This window comes from Coturnix japonica, chromosome Z (genome assembly GCF_054131305.1).
Source record: "Coturnix japonica strain WE chromosome Z, WE-NBRP24, whole genome shotgun sequence".
In the NCBI taxonomy this organism is placed as follows: Eukaryota; Metazoa; Chordata; class Aves; order Galliformes; family Phasianidae; genus Coturnix; species Coturnix japonica.
The window spans coordinates 47,639,921-47,654,407 of NC_140702.1; the positions used below are offsets into that span (position 1 = coordinate 47,639,921).

Sequence of the window (14,487 nt, forward strand, 5' to 3'; positions counted from 1 at the left end):
ACTCTGAAGTGACAGTCAGATTTCATACACGCTTAATACACTTGTAACTATCTTCAGCAGTGATTTCCATCTGTGACAGATCTCCTGCTCCTTCATCCTCAGTTTTCTCAGCAGAGGAATTGGTAGGGAACAAACACTAGGAAAAGGTACTTCCAACTGAGCTGAAGTTCCTGTTTTTCCTACTGCAATTATACTAATAATGCAGTATATACTGTAAACTTAAGATTTTGCTCTATTTTCAGCCCACAGCTGAAAACAAATCTCAGAATAGCTTTAGCTTGTATCTGTCTGAATCAACTTAAAGTACACTGGTCAAGTTACTAGGAATCTAGATACTTTCCCTACCTTACCGTTAGGTCAGTTCGGGTGAAGTACCTGGAAACCTATAGCACTATTTGAAATGTAAGCCATTTTCACTGGTATATTTTAACTACAGTATAAGATTATTATATGTAGAACTGCTAATGCAGTAGTAAAGCCAGGTAGAATTCTGGATTGCTGAGGTTCTGTGAAACATCTTAAAACAGGTTTTAGATTTCCAGCTCCTAAAACAAAGCATTTAATAAACTTTAACTGCCTAAGCAAACAGTTTTGTTAACACACTCTAGTACCACATGAATTACCTTTGAAATCCTGAAAGACACATTACCATGACATAGCTTTCTACTGAAATATGAAGACTGCTCTGAAAGTAATGCCTCCTACCCTACTATGTTGACCTCTAATGTCAGAGGCAGATGGCAGCAGAACAATAGAAGGTGGACCTTCCCACCAATATTCCATTACTGATTGTTGCTGTATGACAAATGGCAGCAGAGGGGCAGTCTGACAGAATGGCTTAGAAGTGCACGTGTAGCTGTACGCACTGATAATCATCAGCACTTGTAGAACATTTATGGAGAGCAAACAGTGGATGCAAGTACAGCAAGTGGCACTTTTCAGCTATGTTAACTGTGGATCACCTTCACTGGTACAGATATTTAAAAGGACTACAAGCAGGCTCTTGTCCATGGCTAGTGAAAATGCATACCAAATGGTCGTGACTGTTGAAAAATAGTGTTCTGTAGCTATTTTGTGTCTAAGAATGTGTTCTTCCAAACAGTGTTACTGTGCTCTTGTATCTGTTCCAATTTCCACAGAAATAAGTATGAGGCATTACTTTTGGAGTAACCTACATATTTTCCTGATCCTTGTACATAAAGTTCCCTCTGTCCCTTCATCAAATACTTCTCCCCATGCAGAGCCTTGGCTTTAAAAAAAATATTTTAAGTTATAATTAGAAAAATGAGAATCAGAACCTGAGGTCACACGACTTGGCACTCATACATAGACAAGTGTGGATTATGTTTTAGGACAAAACCAACTTTTTAATGAAGCACAATGTGACATTTAAATCCCCTTCGTAGAGGTAGAAACCCAGTGTTTGAACCTAATCCATCCAGATATGAAATACTGATACCAGATATTGATTTATTGCTATTAGTGATAACCGAATTTGAGAGCTTATAATGTGAACAAGGTAGCGTAAATACAGTTGTGATCTCCAATTCAGAGTAAGACATCCACATCTGTAGTAAGACAATAGCAGATTCTAACAAGAATCTACTGCTTCTTGTAAACATTGTATTTGTGCAGATTCTTTTATCATACTTTGATTTCTAAAGTTATGAAAGGCAAGGTTAGTAGCAGAAAACACATCCAGTTTCACATTCAGCAATATGAGAACCCTGCTCTTCAAGGACAACCAAAAACCTAGCAGCACATTTTCAAACAATAATACAAGTTTTCCTGAATTACCCACCCCCCTTTAACCCACCCTCCAACAAAAAACAACAACAAATCTGACACCAAAAATAAAGTGCAGTACCCAGAAAAATAAGTGTCAAGAAAATAGCCATGTTCTTTCCTTTGTTAAGAAAAAAAAAGGTACTTGGCCTCAGTCTTAACAATGCTATACTGTGTCCATCATTTTGGATTCTTCTTCATCTCTTTGTATCACAGAGCTTAAACTGCAGACATTTGTGTTTATGGAACCTTGTAGATCACCTGTGTTCTGCAACAGATGAAAAATTGACAGCTTAATTCTCCACAACTGGAGGGAGAGCTTTTAGCTTGAAGGTAGACTCTTCATGTTGTCTATTTTAAGACAAGACAAATATGCAGTACTAATAAAAAAAGCTTATAAAAATTCATTACCCAGTACTACTGCACTGTGTTAAAATGCCTTTTTTAAATTATTTAACTAGCATAGATTGTGTTTGGTGTCAGTATTTCTAGCAGTTGACTGTACATTAACTAGAATTCAACTGTGGATCTTACCTGAAAGGTACTGTAATCAAATTATTTCAAGTTAATTATTTTCAACTGCACCTCCTCCTTTAACATCTATTTTTTGAAAATCTTTCTAGTTGCTTTTTCATTCCAGGATATGGCCATCACCACTAGTAGTCTAACAAAAGATGAAAGCGACCTTAAGTTTTCTTCTGTGACAACAGGACATCTTCAAGCTTCGCTTAGCTGAAGGAACCTATGAATTGCATTTATTGTTTTAACCTAGAAGTCTCTTCCACTGTAGTAAGGTGTGAGTAGAATTCTATCACTGTATCAGCTTTATGATGCAGCATTCCTTTTTCAACAAAAATGGAAAGGTATTGAACGTTTGCTTTTGACCTCCTCCTGATGCTGAGTTCATAGAATCACCAAGGCTGGAAAAGATCTCCACAAGATCATCTAGTCCAGCTGTCCACCTACCACCAACACTTCTCCTAATATCCAACTTGAACCTTCCCTGGTGTGACCCGAGGCCATTCCCTCTAGTCCTATTCATCAGTTATGCAAAAGAAGACACTGACCTCCACCTCACCACAACCTCCCTTTCAGGTGGTTGTTGAGAGCTGAGCCCTGAGCCTCCTCCAGACAAGTTCTAGCAGGTGAAAGGAAAACATACATATGCCTTGCATACTGATAATACTGGAAGTTATATCCTGAGCACTTTGTTCTAGGAATAATCCTCTTTAATTCCAGAAAAGTACAGCGTCTCAACAAAGGACCTAATCCCAATTTAGTCAGATTAATTTCTGGAAGTAATAAACTTACCTGTGACAAAGATGTCAGCTGTTCTACAAGACTAGGATTGATAGTGGGATTATACAGTAAGACAGTCTGAGAGCTATCTGATTGTGACCAGATTCTCACTCGTGTCTTGAATGCCTCAAGTTCACTTTTAAATGCCTCAAAATAGCCTTCTCCTGTCTGCAAAGAGAAAAAAAAATGAAGTATTCTCACTTCAAACAGATTAGCTTATGAATTGTAAACCTTTTGGTTACTGAAAAAGTAATGAACAATGTCAGTCAAAAAGAAAAAGAAAAACAAACAAACAAAAAAGGAATCTTCCTAAATTTTCATTTAGACTATCTGTAGCACTTACACATAAGAGCAGTCATTTATTTATTTAAAGACATGTAAAAAGAAATCTCATTTTAGCCCTTCCTTTATTAACTTTAGAAAAGCAGGTGCTAGTTCTAACATTCTGGCCATAAGAAAAGCACAAGTTGACTCACTCAGTCATCAGAATTTCTTAAAGGAGTTAACTGAGCTCCTATTAATGTGATATTATGATCCATCAGTCATGAATAACTGAATACAGTCTACCGCAAACTGAGTCTTTCCACATTCTTCTGTGCTTTCAAGAAGGGAGTTACAACAAAATATCTATGAAGAACTGCTAACGAAATACGTCCCCATAATACTAAGTCAATAAAATACTTGCATCTTCCAGCTAGGAAGAAACCTGCTCTAAAACACCGGTTCCCTGTAGAGAGTTAAAAGTTTCTACTATCATTATACAGAGTGACTTACTTTGGCTTTCTGGAAGAAGAGACGAAAACAGCCCCTTGGATCCACATTGCAGTTTTTAGCAATTTCTATAATAAACTGCATTACTACTGCTTGATGTGCTACTTGTTCCATTAGAGCTCTTTTCTGGAAAAAAAATAAAAAAAGGCTAGAAGTTACAATTTAAATGTATTTCCTGTAACTATTTTTATACAATTCAGCATAAGCTCATTTTATTAGCTAAAGAGATAAGAACTGAGGGCCACAGAAGTAAGGGGACTGTTACTTCACTGAAACTAGACCTAATGCAACAACATTTTATGTAGTGTGTTCTTTATTTTTTCCAATTAGCATAAGCAAAAGGCGAACAGTTGAACAGCTAATGAAGCTGGACAGCTTTTCCAAAGTGCAAGTGGGAAGCTGTATACTTACAAACAACTTAAAGATCTTCATACCTGTTCAGCTTCTAGATGAAAGCACCATAACATGAGATATTTAGATGTTTCTTCACTTACAAGATACGGGTGGTCAGACAGAAATCTCTGACTATCATCCCATCTTCTCATCATACCTAATTAGAGAAACATAAATCAAGATACTTGAAATATATATTCACATAACATATATACACACATGATATAATGCAGCAAATCAAACAATCTTTTGAATTGGAAGGAATCCTTGAGGGTTATCAAGTGCAGCTCAGCTGCAATGAATCGGGACATCAACATCTGAATCAGTTTGCTCAGAGCCTGGCCCAGCCTGGCCTTGAATGTCTTCAGGGATGGGTCTTCCACCACATCTCTGGGCAACTCGTTCCAGTGCCTCACAACCCTATTTTAAACAACTTCTTATGTGCAATCCAAATCTCTCCTCCTTTAGTTTGAAACCATTTCCCCTTGTCCTGTCACCACAGAACCTGCTAAGGAGTCTGCCCCTTTCTTATAGCCCCCCTTTATATACTGAAAGGCTGCTAACAGGTCACCTCAGAGCCTTTTCTTCTCCAGGCTGAACAGCCCCAGCTATCTCAACCTGTCCCCATAGGGGAGGCATTCCATCCCTTAGATAATTTCTCTGGCTTTTCTCTGGGTGCTTTCCAACAAGTCTATGACTCTCCTGTACTGAGGACTGCACATCCAGATGCAGTACTTCAGGGTTAAGGTCTCATGAGCGCAGAGCAGTGGAGCAGGATCACCTCCCTCAACCTGCTGGCCACACTTCTGGTGCAACCCATAATACAGTTTGCTTTCTGGGATGTGAGGGCACATTACTGGCTCAACTCCATCTTGGCACTCATCAGTACCCCAAAGTTCTTTTCAGCAGGGCTGTGCTCTATCCTTACACTCCACAGCCTGTAGAGATTGTGAGTGTTACCATGACACAGGAGTAACACCTTGGATTTGTTGAACCTCATGAGGTTCAGCTGGGTCCACTGCTTGAGCCTGTTTAGGTCTCTCTGAATGGCATCCCATTCCTCGGACACGTTAACTATACTAAACAGCTTAGTATCACCTGCAAACTTTCTGATGGTGCATTCAATCCCACCGTTGATGTCATTGATGAAGATGTTAAAGATCACCAGCTCCAGTACTGATCCCTGAGGGGCACCACTTGTTCCTGGTCTCCCATAATGACACTGAGCAACTGACCACTATGATCTCATAGCCACTGACTTGACCACTGAGCAATTCATCCATCGTATCTTTCCAGTTTGGAGAGAAGGGTGTTATGGGGAACACTGTCAAAGGCCTTACTGAAGCCCAGACAGATGACATCTGAGGCTCCACATCTGATGCAGTTACAGCATCAAAAAAAGCAACGAGGTTGATCAGGCAGGACTGGTTGTCTCATATCACTTCCCTCCCTCTCACATGCTTCAGCACACCTTCCAAGAGGACAAGCTCCATCATCTTCCCCAGCAATAAGCTGAGACTAACAGGTCAGTACTTCTCTGGGTCGTGCTTTCTACCTTTCTTAAAAATGGATACAACGTTACTTCCTTTCCAGACACTGCAGACTTCACCTAACTGCCACGAGGTATCAAATATCATTGAGAGTGACTTGGTGACCAGGCCAGCCAATTCCCTCAGGACTGAAGCATCTCATCAAGACCCATATAGTTATGGATGTTCAGGTTTCTCAGCTGGTCACAAAACTGATCTTCATGTATGGCAGCAGGGGCATCACTCCCCCAGTCACCACCTACTGAACCATCCACACAAGAGCTGTGTGTAGAGCAGACACTAGTGAAAACTGAAGCAAAGATATTCAGTACATCAGCTTTCTTCTTGTCTGTTCTTACTAGCCTGCCTGTGTTGTTCACTAGGGAATTAATACCCTCCTGGACTTTACTTTTCTGTTTGATGTATCTATAGAAGCCTTTCTTATCTTTCTTTGTGCCCCTTGCCAAGTCCAGTTCCAATTGGGCCTTGGCCTTCCTGATTCCACCCCTACACAGCCCAGCAGCGCCCCTATACTCCTCCCAGGTTAGCTGTCCCTGCTTTCACTGCCTGTGCACTGTCTTCTTGCTCTCCGGTTTGACCACCAGGTCTCAGTTCAGCCACGCCTGTCTCCTGCTTACCTTTCCTGATTTGCTGCACCTGGGAACGGAGAGCTCTTGTGGCCTAAAGAAAAGCTTCCTTAAATACTTGTCATCCCTGCTCTGCTCCCTTGTCCTTGAGGACAGATTCCTGGGTGGATTTGTTGACTAACTCCCTGAAGAGCTGGAATTCGGCTTCTCTGAAATCAAGCTTCCAGTGAGTTTCAAGTAAGCTACTTGCATTTATACCCCTGTAGAGAATCACAGTTGCGTCCCCCAAGGATCAACAAGTCCAGCCCCCGGTTACAAGTAGGATCATCCAAAATTCAGACCTTATGTCTGAGAGTGCTGTCCAAAGGCTTCTTGAACTCTGGCAGATTGTGGCTGCGACCATTGCATCAAGGTTCCCTGATCATGCTTTTGGTCAAGAACCATTACCCAATTCCCATCTTGAGCCTCCCCTGACGCAACTTCACGCTGTTCTTCATAAACCACTACTAGTCAAATAATTTACTGGCAACCATATACAGCTTAACTCATCTCTCAGCACATAATTATAACTTTGCTAAAGATGACCTAAGCTAATCTTAATTCTGATGAATAAATATCTGAGGGAAACCAATGATGGACGCTTCTTTTGGCTTTCTCAGTGTCAGAGATGTTCTGTATAAGTTCTTTATTACATAAAAGGCAGAGCAGGATCCAGAAAAGGAATTTGGACTATACGGCTAGTGAAGTCTATGCCACCCCTTGGCAGCAGCAAGCACAGAATGAAGAAATTTGAAAAAGCACTGATACGTAACATCCTTCTTACTAGGAATTTAAGTATTTTGAATTAAAACAACGTGATTTGAATTAAAGAGGCAAAAGAAAAGATAACATTCTTTAGGAAGATTGTTTTTATAACTGCTTATATCTGAAATTAAACAAAGCAACTTTGCCCATTTTTTTTATCAGAACTGCAACAGAGCCAGTTTGTTCTGCTGAAATTCACAGCAGAGAAGACATTTTCTGATTATGTCATCACTACACTCAGCAGTTCAGGTAATTGACAGTGTATGCCCTCTACTATCTACATACTCATGACAGTGTTGTGCCTCAACTGGAGATCCCTAAAAGCCAGTTTAGTAAAACTCAGCTCATACAACCTCTCAGCTCATACAACCAGCTATATTTTGCCAACTCAGTACAATTCTTGATTGTTCCTGAAATTTGACACATGGCTATACTACATCATAGTTGGTAAACAGCCTGCAACAAAAAACGGGAAGTACTTAGCAGGACCACCACATTTTCAGATTACTTTACAAAACCGGCTCAGCTTAGAGGTTCAACAATTACAATGGAGCTACAGTGACACCTAGTGGATAGATAAATATAATTTTAACAAACACAAAATTCTGTGCACATATGCTCACAGTGTATGTTTGCAAATGTTTACCTTTAACAATTATTCCCTCTGCAGCTTAATAGCCACCAGAAGGCCACTTCTTAAAAGGAGACAGCTTTGGACAATCCCAAGCACATTTCTATACAGGACTTACGTTTTCATGTATATTCCTAACTTCTCTAATGAACAGCCAAAGAAAAAAACATAGTTACTGAAACTCCAGGTTTAACATCTAGGCTTATCTAAGTATTTGTTTTTAGCTGACAGTCCTAGTGATCACAGGTGCTAACAAATGGTTTACGACTTCAGTTTGAAATGGTCATCTGTCCTAATAAAATAAAGCTGGACAGTCTGCTAGTCAGGTGCCTCATTTGTTAGCATTTGTTCTGTTCAATAATGAGTAAACCTTCAAGAAGTTCATAGGAATTTGAACTGGAAAATGTTGGAAAAAGCACACTTACCAAAGTGTCTAATCTTTTGTTCATGCTTTTTCATAAATGATTCAGCCGCATCTTCATCTTCTGTTTCTTTTCTTTTCTGATTAATAAAACTCTGAGGAAGACAAAGACTGTAACTACCACAGAAATTTTCAAACACTCCTTTTTGCAAAATACAAGACTATTACATGTCATCACGTTACCCTCTGAAGGAAGATGTTTAAGAGCCACATTGCATGCTTAAGAAGATTTTCTTTAAAACAAGCACATTACCTAATATTGGAAATTATGGTCAATTATAATTGAGTAGCCAAAAAAAATAAAAATCAGCTAAAATTGCATACTCGGGAAGGAACACACTGATCTTTGCACAAGAATAACATACCCTGCAACCCTGATGCAGCTCAATCAGTGAAATTATGAGATATGCTTGTTGTTCTTATTTCAAATTAAGTTGTGAAAACAATGCAAATATTCTACTAGAAAAGAGTTTGTGCTGAATAACCTGCATTATAGTACTCAGTATTAAAATCTAACTGTATTATAATTGAGAGTCTTGCACACCAGAGAAGCGACTCTTGGTGTGAAGAAGCAATTGTTTGGCCCAGTTTGGTAACATATGTACTTTATGACCACGCAAGTTCTAATTTCCACTTCTGGTAAAGAAATGTAATCCAGGAGTGCAGTATATGTGAAGCTTATTGTTTTCCATAAGGCAAAAGTAAACAAGAAAACATTTAACACACCTTGTGATTTTACACTCAAAAGTAACAAGTGTAATGAAAAATGAGGGTAATGTACATTTTCACACACAATGAAGTGGTCCATACCTTATTAAATACCTCCTTACTAACAAGATCTGTGTTCCATAGGTCCTGTCTTTCCCCTTGGTTTAGTGCTTCTTCTTTTCTTCGCCATTCCTCCTCTCTCCATCTCATTTCCGCAACTTCAGTCTTTGCTTGAGCGAGTTCTTGATCAAAGGATTCTGAGTTATGCAGTGCTAAGGTACCAAGTTTTTGCTGGGCTTCTGCAAGATTCCATGTGCATTCTACGGAGTGCTTCACAAACTCTTTCTCTTTCTGGCAGGCTAATTCAATCTCTTGGCTATAGGTCTGTGAGGAAAATCAGACACGCTCTTTATGGAGGGAAAACCAACAAGTTCACAAATTGCATAGGAGCAGACATGCTCAAAGGCTAAAGATGAGGCTGACCTGGAAGGCATCTCAGAAGCAGCATTCTATCTGCAGGAGTGATTAAGTGTGATTTAGTGCAGGTGGGATTTTAGGATGACTTGTCTTCCTCAAGCTATATTAATTTTATAAGTGCATTAGCAAAATCTTGAATCAAGCAACACTATCAATAATATTTATACACTCTGAAGACCACTTCCAACACAGCTGAAAGGTCCTCCTGTGATCTCCCTCTGGCTGGAATGCTAGCAACAGACAAGTATGAGATAGAAATATACTATATATTTAAACATGTACTCTGAACTCATACTTCAGAGAAGTATCAGTTTTGTGATGTAAGATAACAAAGGAACTGCCTGCATTCCAACGTGGAGCAGTTCAACAGATGGTCAACATCTTTCTTTAAACTGACAAGTGAAAACAGAATGTAAGTTACGGAGTGGCAGAGGCCCAGTACAAGCATACTCCTTTTGATCAAATCTATCAAAGGCATCATGACTTGTAGCTAGGAGAGAACGACCTCTTCAGCACCAGCATTTATATTGCTTCCAGATGTATGCTGGGAATTCCTGCTCAGAAATCAGAGCGCTCGGGTGTGCGTCCCCCCGTTGTGCTTCCCGCCCCTACCCACACATATTCATTCTTCAGCCCTCGGGGGGCCACCTTATGAAACCCGCTATGCTGAAAGCGCCCGGCTCAGGGACACGAGGGCCAGCACAGACCGTGGAAGCACACACGGGGGGAGGTCTCATCTACCTCAAAGTTCTGTGCCAACTCACCGGAGCATTTCCCTCCTCAAACGGAGATGAAAACCGCACAGCTCGGAGAGCTCGCTGACGGCAGCTACACGTGATGGGGGCTGCTGACACACAAAACTCACGGCAATGAACTTACAGAGGCCGGCTTGCAGGAAAGCACACGGGCCACACACCCGGCGATCGGGCATCGCTGCGGCGCGGCTCTGCTCTGCTCACACCACTTGCCCGACGTGGAACTGCTTCCAGCCCCCACCCTCCGCCTGCCCGACCCAACACACGGCGTCCCCCGGCCTTCAGGCCGCCTCTCCTCGGCAGGCCGGACCGGAGCCGGGCGGGGCGGCGGGGCTGGCGGCTCAAAGGCGCCCCACGCCGGCCGGGGGATTGCGCCACCGCGGTGAGCGGGGCCGGCAGCTCGGTGCGTACCTGCAGGCGCTGCCGGGAGCCCGGAGACAGCTCCCGCTGCTCGTCCTCCTCGAGCGAGGCGCTGCCGTCCCGGTGCGGCGGCAGCCACACAGCCATCCTGCCCGCGGGAACCGCCGATCGCCGCCCCCGGCCGCTCGATCGCTCAGCGGAAGCGAGGCCGCAAAGCACTTCCGGCAATAGCCGCCGCTCAGCGGCCGCCCCACAGCACGGCGGGCGGGGCTGTAGCAGGGCGCGTTGGAACGGCTGTAGGGTGTGCGGGGTGCGGGGTGTGCTGCTGTGCACCGTGTTTCAGCACGGCCACCGCTGTTACCTGCGTTAACAGCAGCAGTGAGCAAGTGTGTGCCTTGTAGAAGTCTGCCATGGTGGAGCTGGGTTATTGCTGTCACCACTTCTGACATGCAGCACCGCTCACATCCCTGTAAGATTCAGTGGGTATGTCTGTCAATGGGTGCCATGTATTTCATTATTATTATAATTATTTTTTCAACTTCATACACTCTTCCACAACAGGCAACACCATTCTTGGAGTCTCCTTCTCTGGAGATATTCAAGACCCGCCTGGATGCCTACCTGTGTGACATGGTGTAGGGAGCCTGCTTTGGCATGGGGTTGGACTCGATGATCTCTAGAGGTCCCTTCCAACCCCTACAATTCTGTGATTCTGTCATTCTGCCCCTCTGCTGCCATCTGTTGCACATCAGCAAAATGTTAAAGGAATAATTGGCAGAAGGGCTCAACCTCTGCTGCCATACTGCCGGCATCCACCTCTCACATCTTGGGCCAACATAATAAAATAGGTTGCATTACTTTCAGAGAAGCCATTGTAGACATATGCCTATATGTATTAATGACGTGCGCTGACATCAGTGGTGCTTGTGCAGTTCTTGGAGCTCCTGGGAAGCTCTCTGTTTTATAACAACTTGGTTCTCACATTGAATCCGGGTGGTATTATTAATATTTGGCAAACCATAAATATTTTTACCATTTTACCCTGACTTAGCCACCTTAATTTAGTAAAGTAAGTAATGCCCCCATAATCAACACCCATATTTTTAAAGAATTCTTGGAATTGGTGATGATTCAGCCCTTGGGACTTCATGAAATTCACAGCTTTGGTGATGAATTGCACAAAAAGATCAGTTTTTAAAGCTTTTACATGTAGGTTTTCTTGATGCATAATGCCATGATATTTCATCTAATGAGAACTGCCAGCAGCAAATTGCATACACATCTTCTGTTACTTTTATAAGTACCTTCTTTTTACCAGCCATCTCTGGGATGCCTTCAGTAGCTATACCAGATATGTTGACAGGTTAAAGAAAAACACTTTAATGTAATTTTACCACTTCATACAAATCAAGATATTTGGTTCTGTCTTTTCATAGCTATTTCTTCAGTGACAGTTAATTAATTAGCAGTATTTGTAATAACAGTGGCTAGGTAAGCTATATCTGTAGCATCATTTCATCAGCTGCCATAGCGTAAAATTTGAAACTAGCATTTTTACTCTCCAGATTTCTTCTGATGGATTTTCCTGTTTCTTCAGTGCATCTGGCTATAGTCTGGTGAGACAAACTGATTTTAGAGAAATCCATTATTTTTATCAGGACAAGTTGTATCTGCCGTACTTTCTATCCACTGCTTCACTGTCAGTGCAAAACCATCAGTGAATTTTATTTTATTTTATTTTATTTTATTTTATTTTATTTTATTTTATTTTATTATATTTTATTTTATTTTTAATTTTTTTTTTTTTTTTGTGCGATCAGATTTGGTAACACATGACTAGCTTTTATAACAGAGTCCACATTTTTACTTTAAAACAACTAAAAAAATGGTTGAAGTGACAGATTTTTTTTCAGTTCTACTATTTGTCTTTACAAAACTTTCTTTAGGATGCATCAACATTGGCAACATATTTTTGTACATGATATCTTTTCAAATTGTAATTTCTGAAAACTGACTTTTTTCTTTTTTTTTTTTTTTACAAGCTAGGAGTAGTACTATAATATTTATCATGACCAAAAAAAAAAAAAAAAAAAGAAAAAGTATTAACCTGTCTGTTTTTAAATGAACATTCCTTTTTTGAAGGCATTAGGGAGGCACGTTGGGCTGGGCTGCATGTGGCCTGTGGGCTGTGAATTAGACAAGCCTGGTCTCATGTCTCAAGCCTTGAATTAGATGTAATTCATGGATAAACCTATTTTTGCTTACAACTGATAGGCAATTCTTGTTTGGTGTGTGTTTCACTAAGGTACAATTAAGTGTTAGGCTCTTTCCTGGAAAAGAATAGATTTAAACATTTACAGAAGATTTTGTGATCTGAAGCTGTGATGGTAATGGTTATAACACATCATCTCTCATGTGCACAGTTCTTACATAGTCTCAGAAGAAGCATCAGCTTATATGAGGACAACCAGTTCCAGGCAGCGATCAGCTCTGAGATGAGCTCTGTGCAGGTGTGTTTTGCAGCAGAGTAGCGCATAGTGGTGTGTGAGGGGGGTCCTGAAATTATGGAGACCCCAAGGTGAGAAGAGCCACCCAGAGCTGCCAGAAGCCCCCTGCCCTCACAAGAGAGAGCAGCTGACAAGGCGTGGGCAGGGCCAGGACCAGCAGTGGCCACCTGCACTCATACACAGGCAGCCCCTAGGGAGCATGAGCGACCAGGACAGGCAAACAGGGCATGGCATGGCAGTGAGACCACAAGGCAGCAGTTTTTTTGCAGCACTTTGTGCCAACAGGGCTCTGTATCTTGCTTGCAGGTTCATAACTAGTGAAGCATTCCTGATCTCTGTTGTTACTGAGGTGGGCACTCTCCTGAGGGCTAAAACCACTGCCCCTACAGGAAAATCTTCAAAGAGGTTCACTTGGGTTGAGGTAATCCCAGATGTGTATACAAACTGGGAGAAGAAATACTTGAGAGTCATCCTGCCCAGAAGGACTTTGGGGTGCTAGTTGATGAAAAGCTTATCATGAGCCAACAGTGTGCACTTGTAGCCCAGAAAGCCATTGCTATTCTGGGTTCCAGCAGAAGATGGGTGGCCAGCAGGATGAAGGAGATGATTGTCCACCTCTCTTCTACCCTTGTGAGACCCCAGCTGGATTATTGTGTCCAGGTCTGGGGCCCTAACACTGGAAAGATGTGGAGCTTTTGGGGAGAGTCCAGGGGAGGGCCATGAAGATGATCCAAGGGCTGGAGCATCTCTCCTGTTAAAACAGGCTGAAGAAACTGTGTTTGGTCAAACTGGAAGAGAGTAAGGCTACGGGGGAGACCTCATAGTGGTCTTCAAGTATTTAAAGGGAGTTTATAAACATGAGAGAAATCAACTTTTTTACGTGGTAGATACTGATAGGAGAAGGGGAAATGGTTTAAAATTAAGGAGAGGAGGTTTAGATTAGATGTCAGAGGGGAGTTTTTTACTAAGAGAGTGGTGAGGTGCTGGCACTGGCTGCCCAGTGAGGTGTTTGCGCAGGTTGGATGGGGCTCTGGGCATTCTGATCTTGTACTTGACATAACAGTTGTTAACCCTGCCTGCAGGGGTATTGGAACTTGATGATGCTTGAGGTTCCTTCCAACCCAAGCTGTTCTGTGATTCCGTGATTCTACAATTCTATGATTCATTGATTCTATCATTCTATGATTCTATGATTCTCTGAATCATACCCAGGTTGGAAAAGATCTCAAAGATCATCAAGTCCAACCACAGCCTAACCATAGTACCCTAACTCTAATAATCTTCTGCTAAATAGTATCTCTGAGCAACACATCCAAACAGCTCTTAAACGCATCCAGGGACAGTGACTCAACCACCTCCCTGGGGAGCCTATTCTAGTGTTTAACTACCCCTTCTGTATGAAGTGTTTCCTAACGTCCAACCTAAACTTACCATGGCGCAACTTGAGGCCATTTCCCCTC

The 14,487-nt window shown here is 41.8% G+C and overlaps 1 protein-coding gene across 9 annotated transcripts in view; it reads right to left on the reverse strand.

Annotated features, from left to right (window-relative positions):
- The window catches only part of CDC37L1 (cell division cycle 37 like 1, HSP90 cochaperone), a 33,943-nt gene extending 23,219 nt beyond the window's left edge, over window positions 1-10,724 (reverse strand). For 5 of the 9 annotated variants that reach the window (XR_014939215.1, XR_001551976.3, XM_015848908.3 and 2 more), the window contains exons 1-6: window positions 10,572-10,724; window positions 9,031-9,312; window positions 8,225-8,315; window positions 4,290-4,405; window positions 3,859-3,981; window positions 3,097-3,252 (exon numbers count right to left, since the gene is read on the reverse strand). Coding sequence is in view for 7 of the 9 variants with exons in the window: in XM_015848908.3 (XP_015704394.2) it covers window positions 3,097-3,252; window positions 3,859-3,981; window positions 4,290-4,405; window positions 8,225-8,315; window positions 9,031-9,312; window positions 10,572-10,667 (864 nt within the window). In the remaining 2 variants the exon portion in view is untranslated. Of the gene's footprint in view, window positions 1-1,341; window positions 2,137-2,281; window positions 2,450-3,096; window positions 3,253-3,858; window positions 3,982-4,289; window positions 4,406-8,224; window positions 8,316-9,030; window positions 9,313-10,169; window positions 10,520-10,571 lie in introns of those variants that run through there. The other 4 variants (XM_015848907.3, XM_032441146.2, XM_085528427.1 and 1 more) reach the window with 4 other exon arrangements.
- Window positions 10,725-14,487: the final 3,763 nt, after the last annotated feature.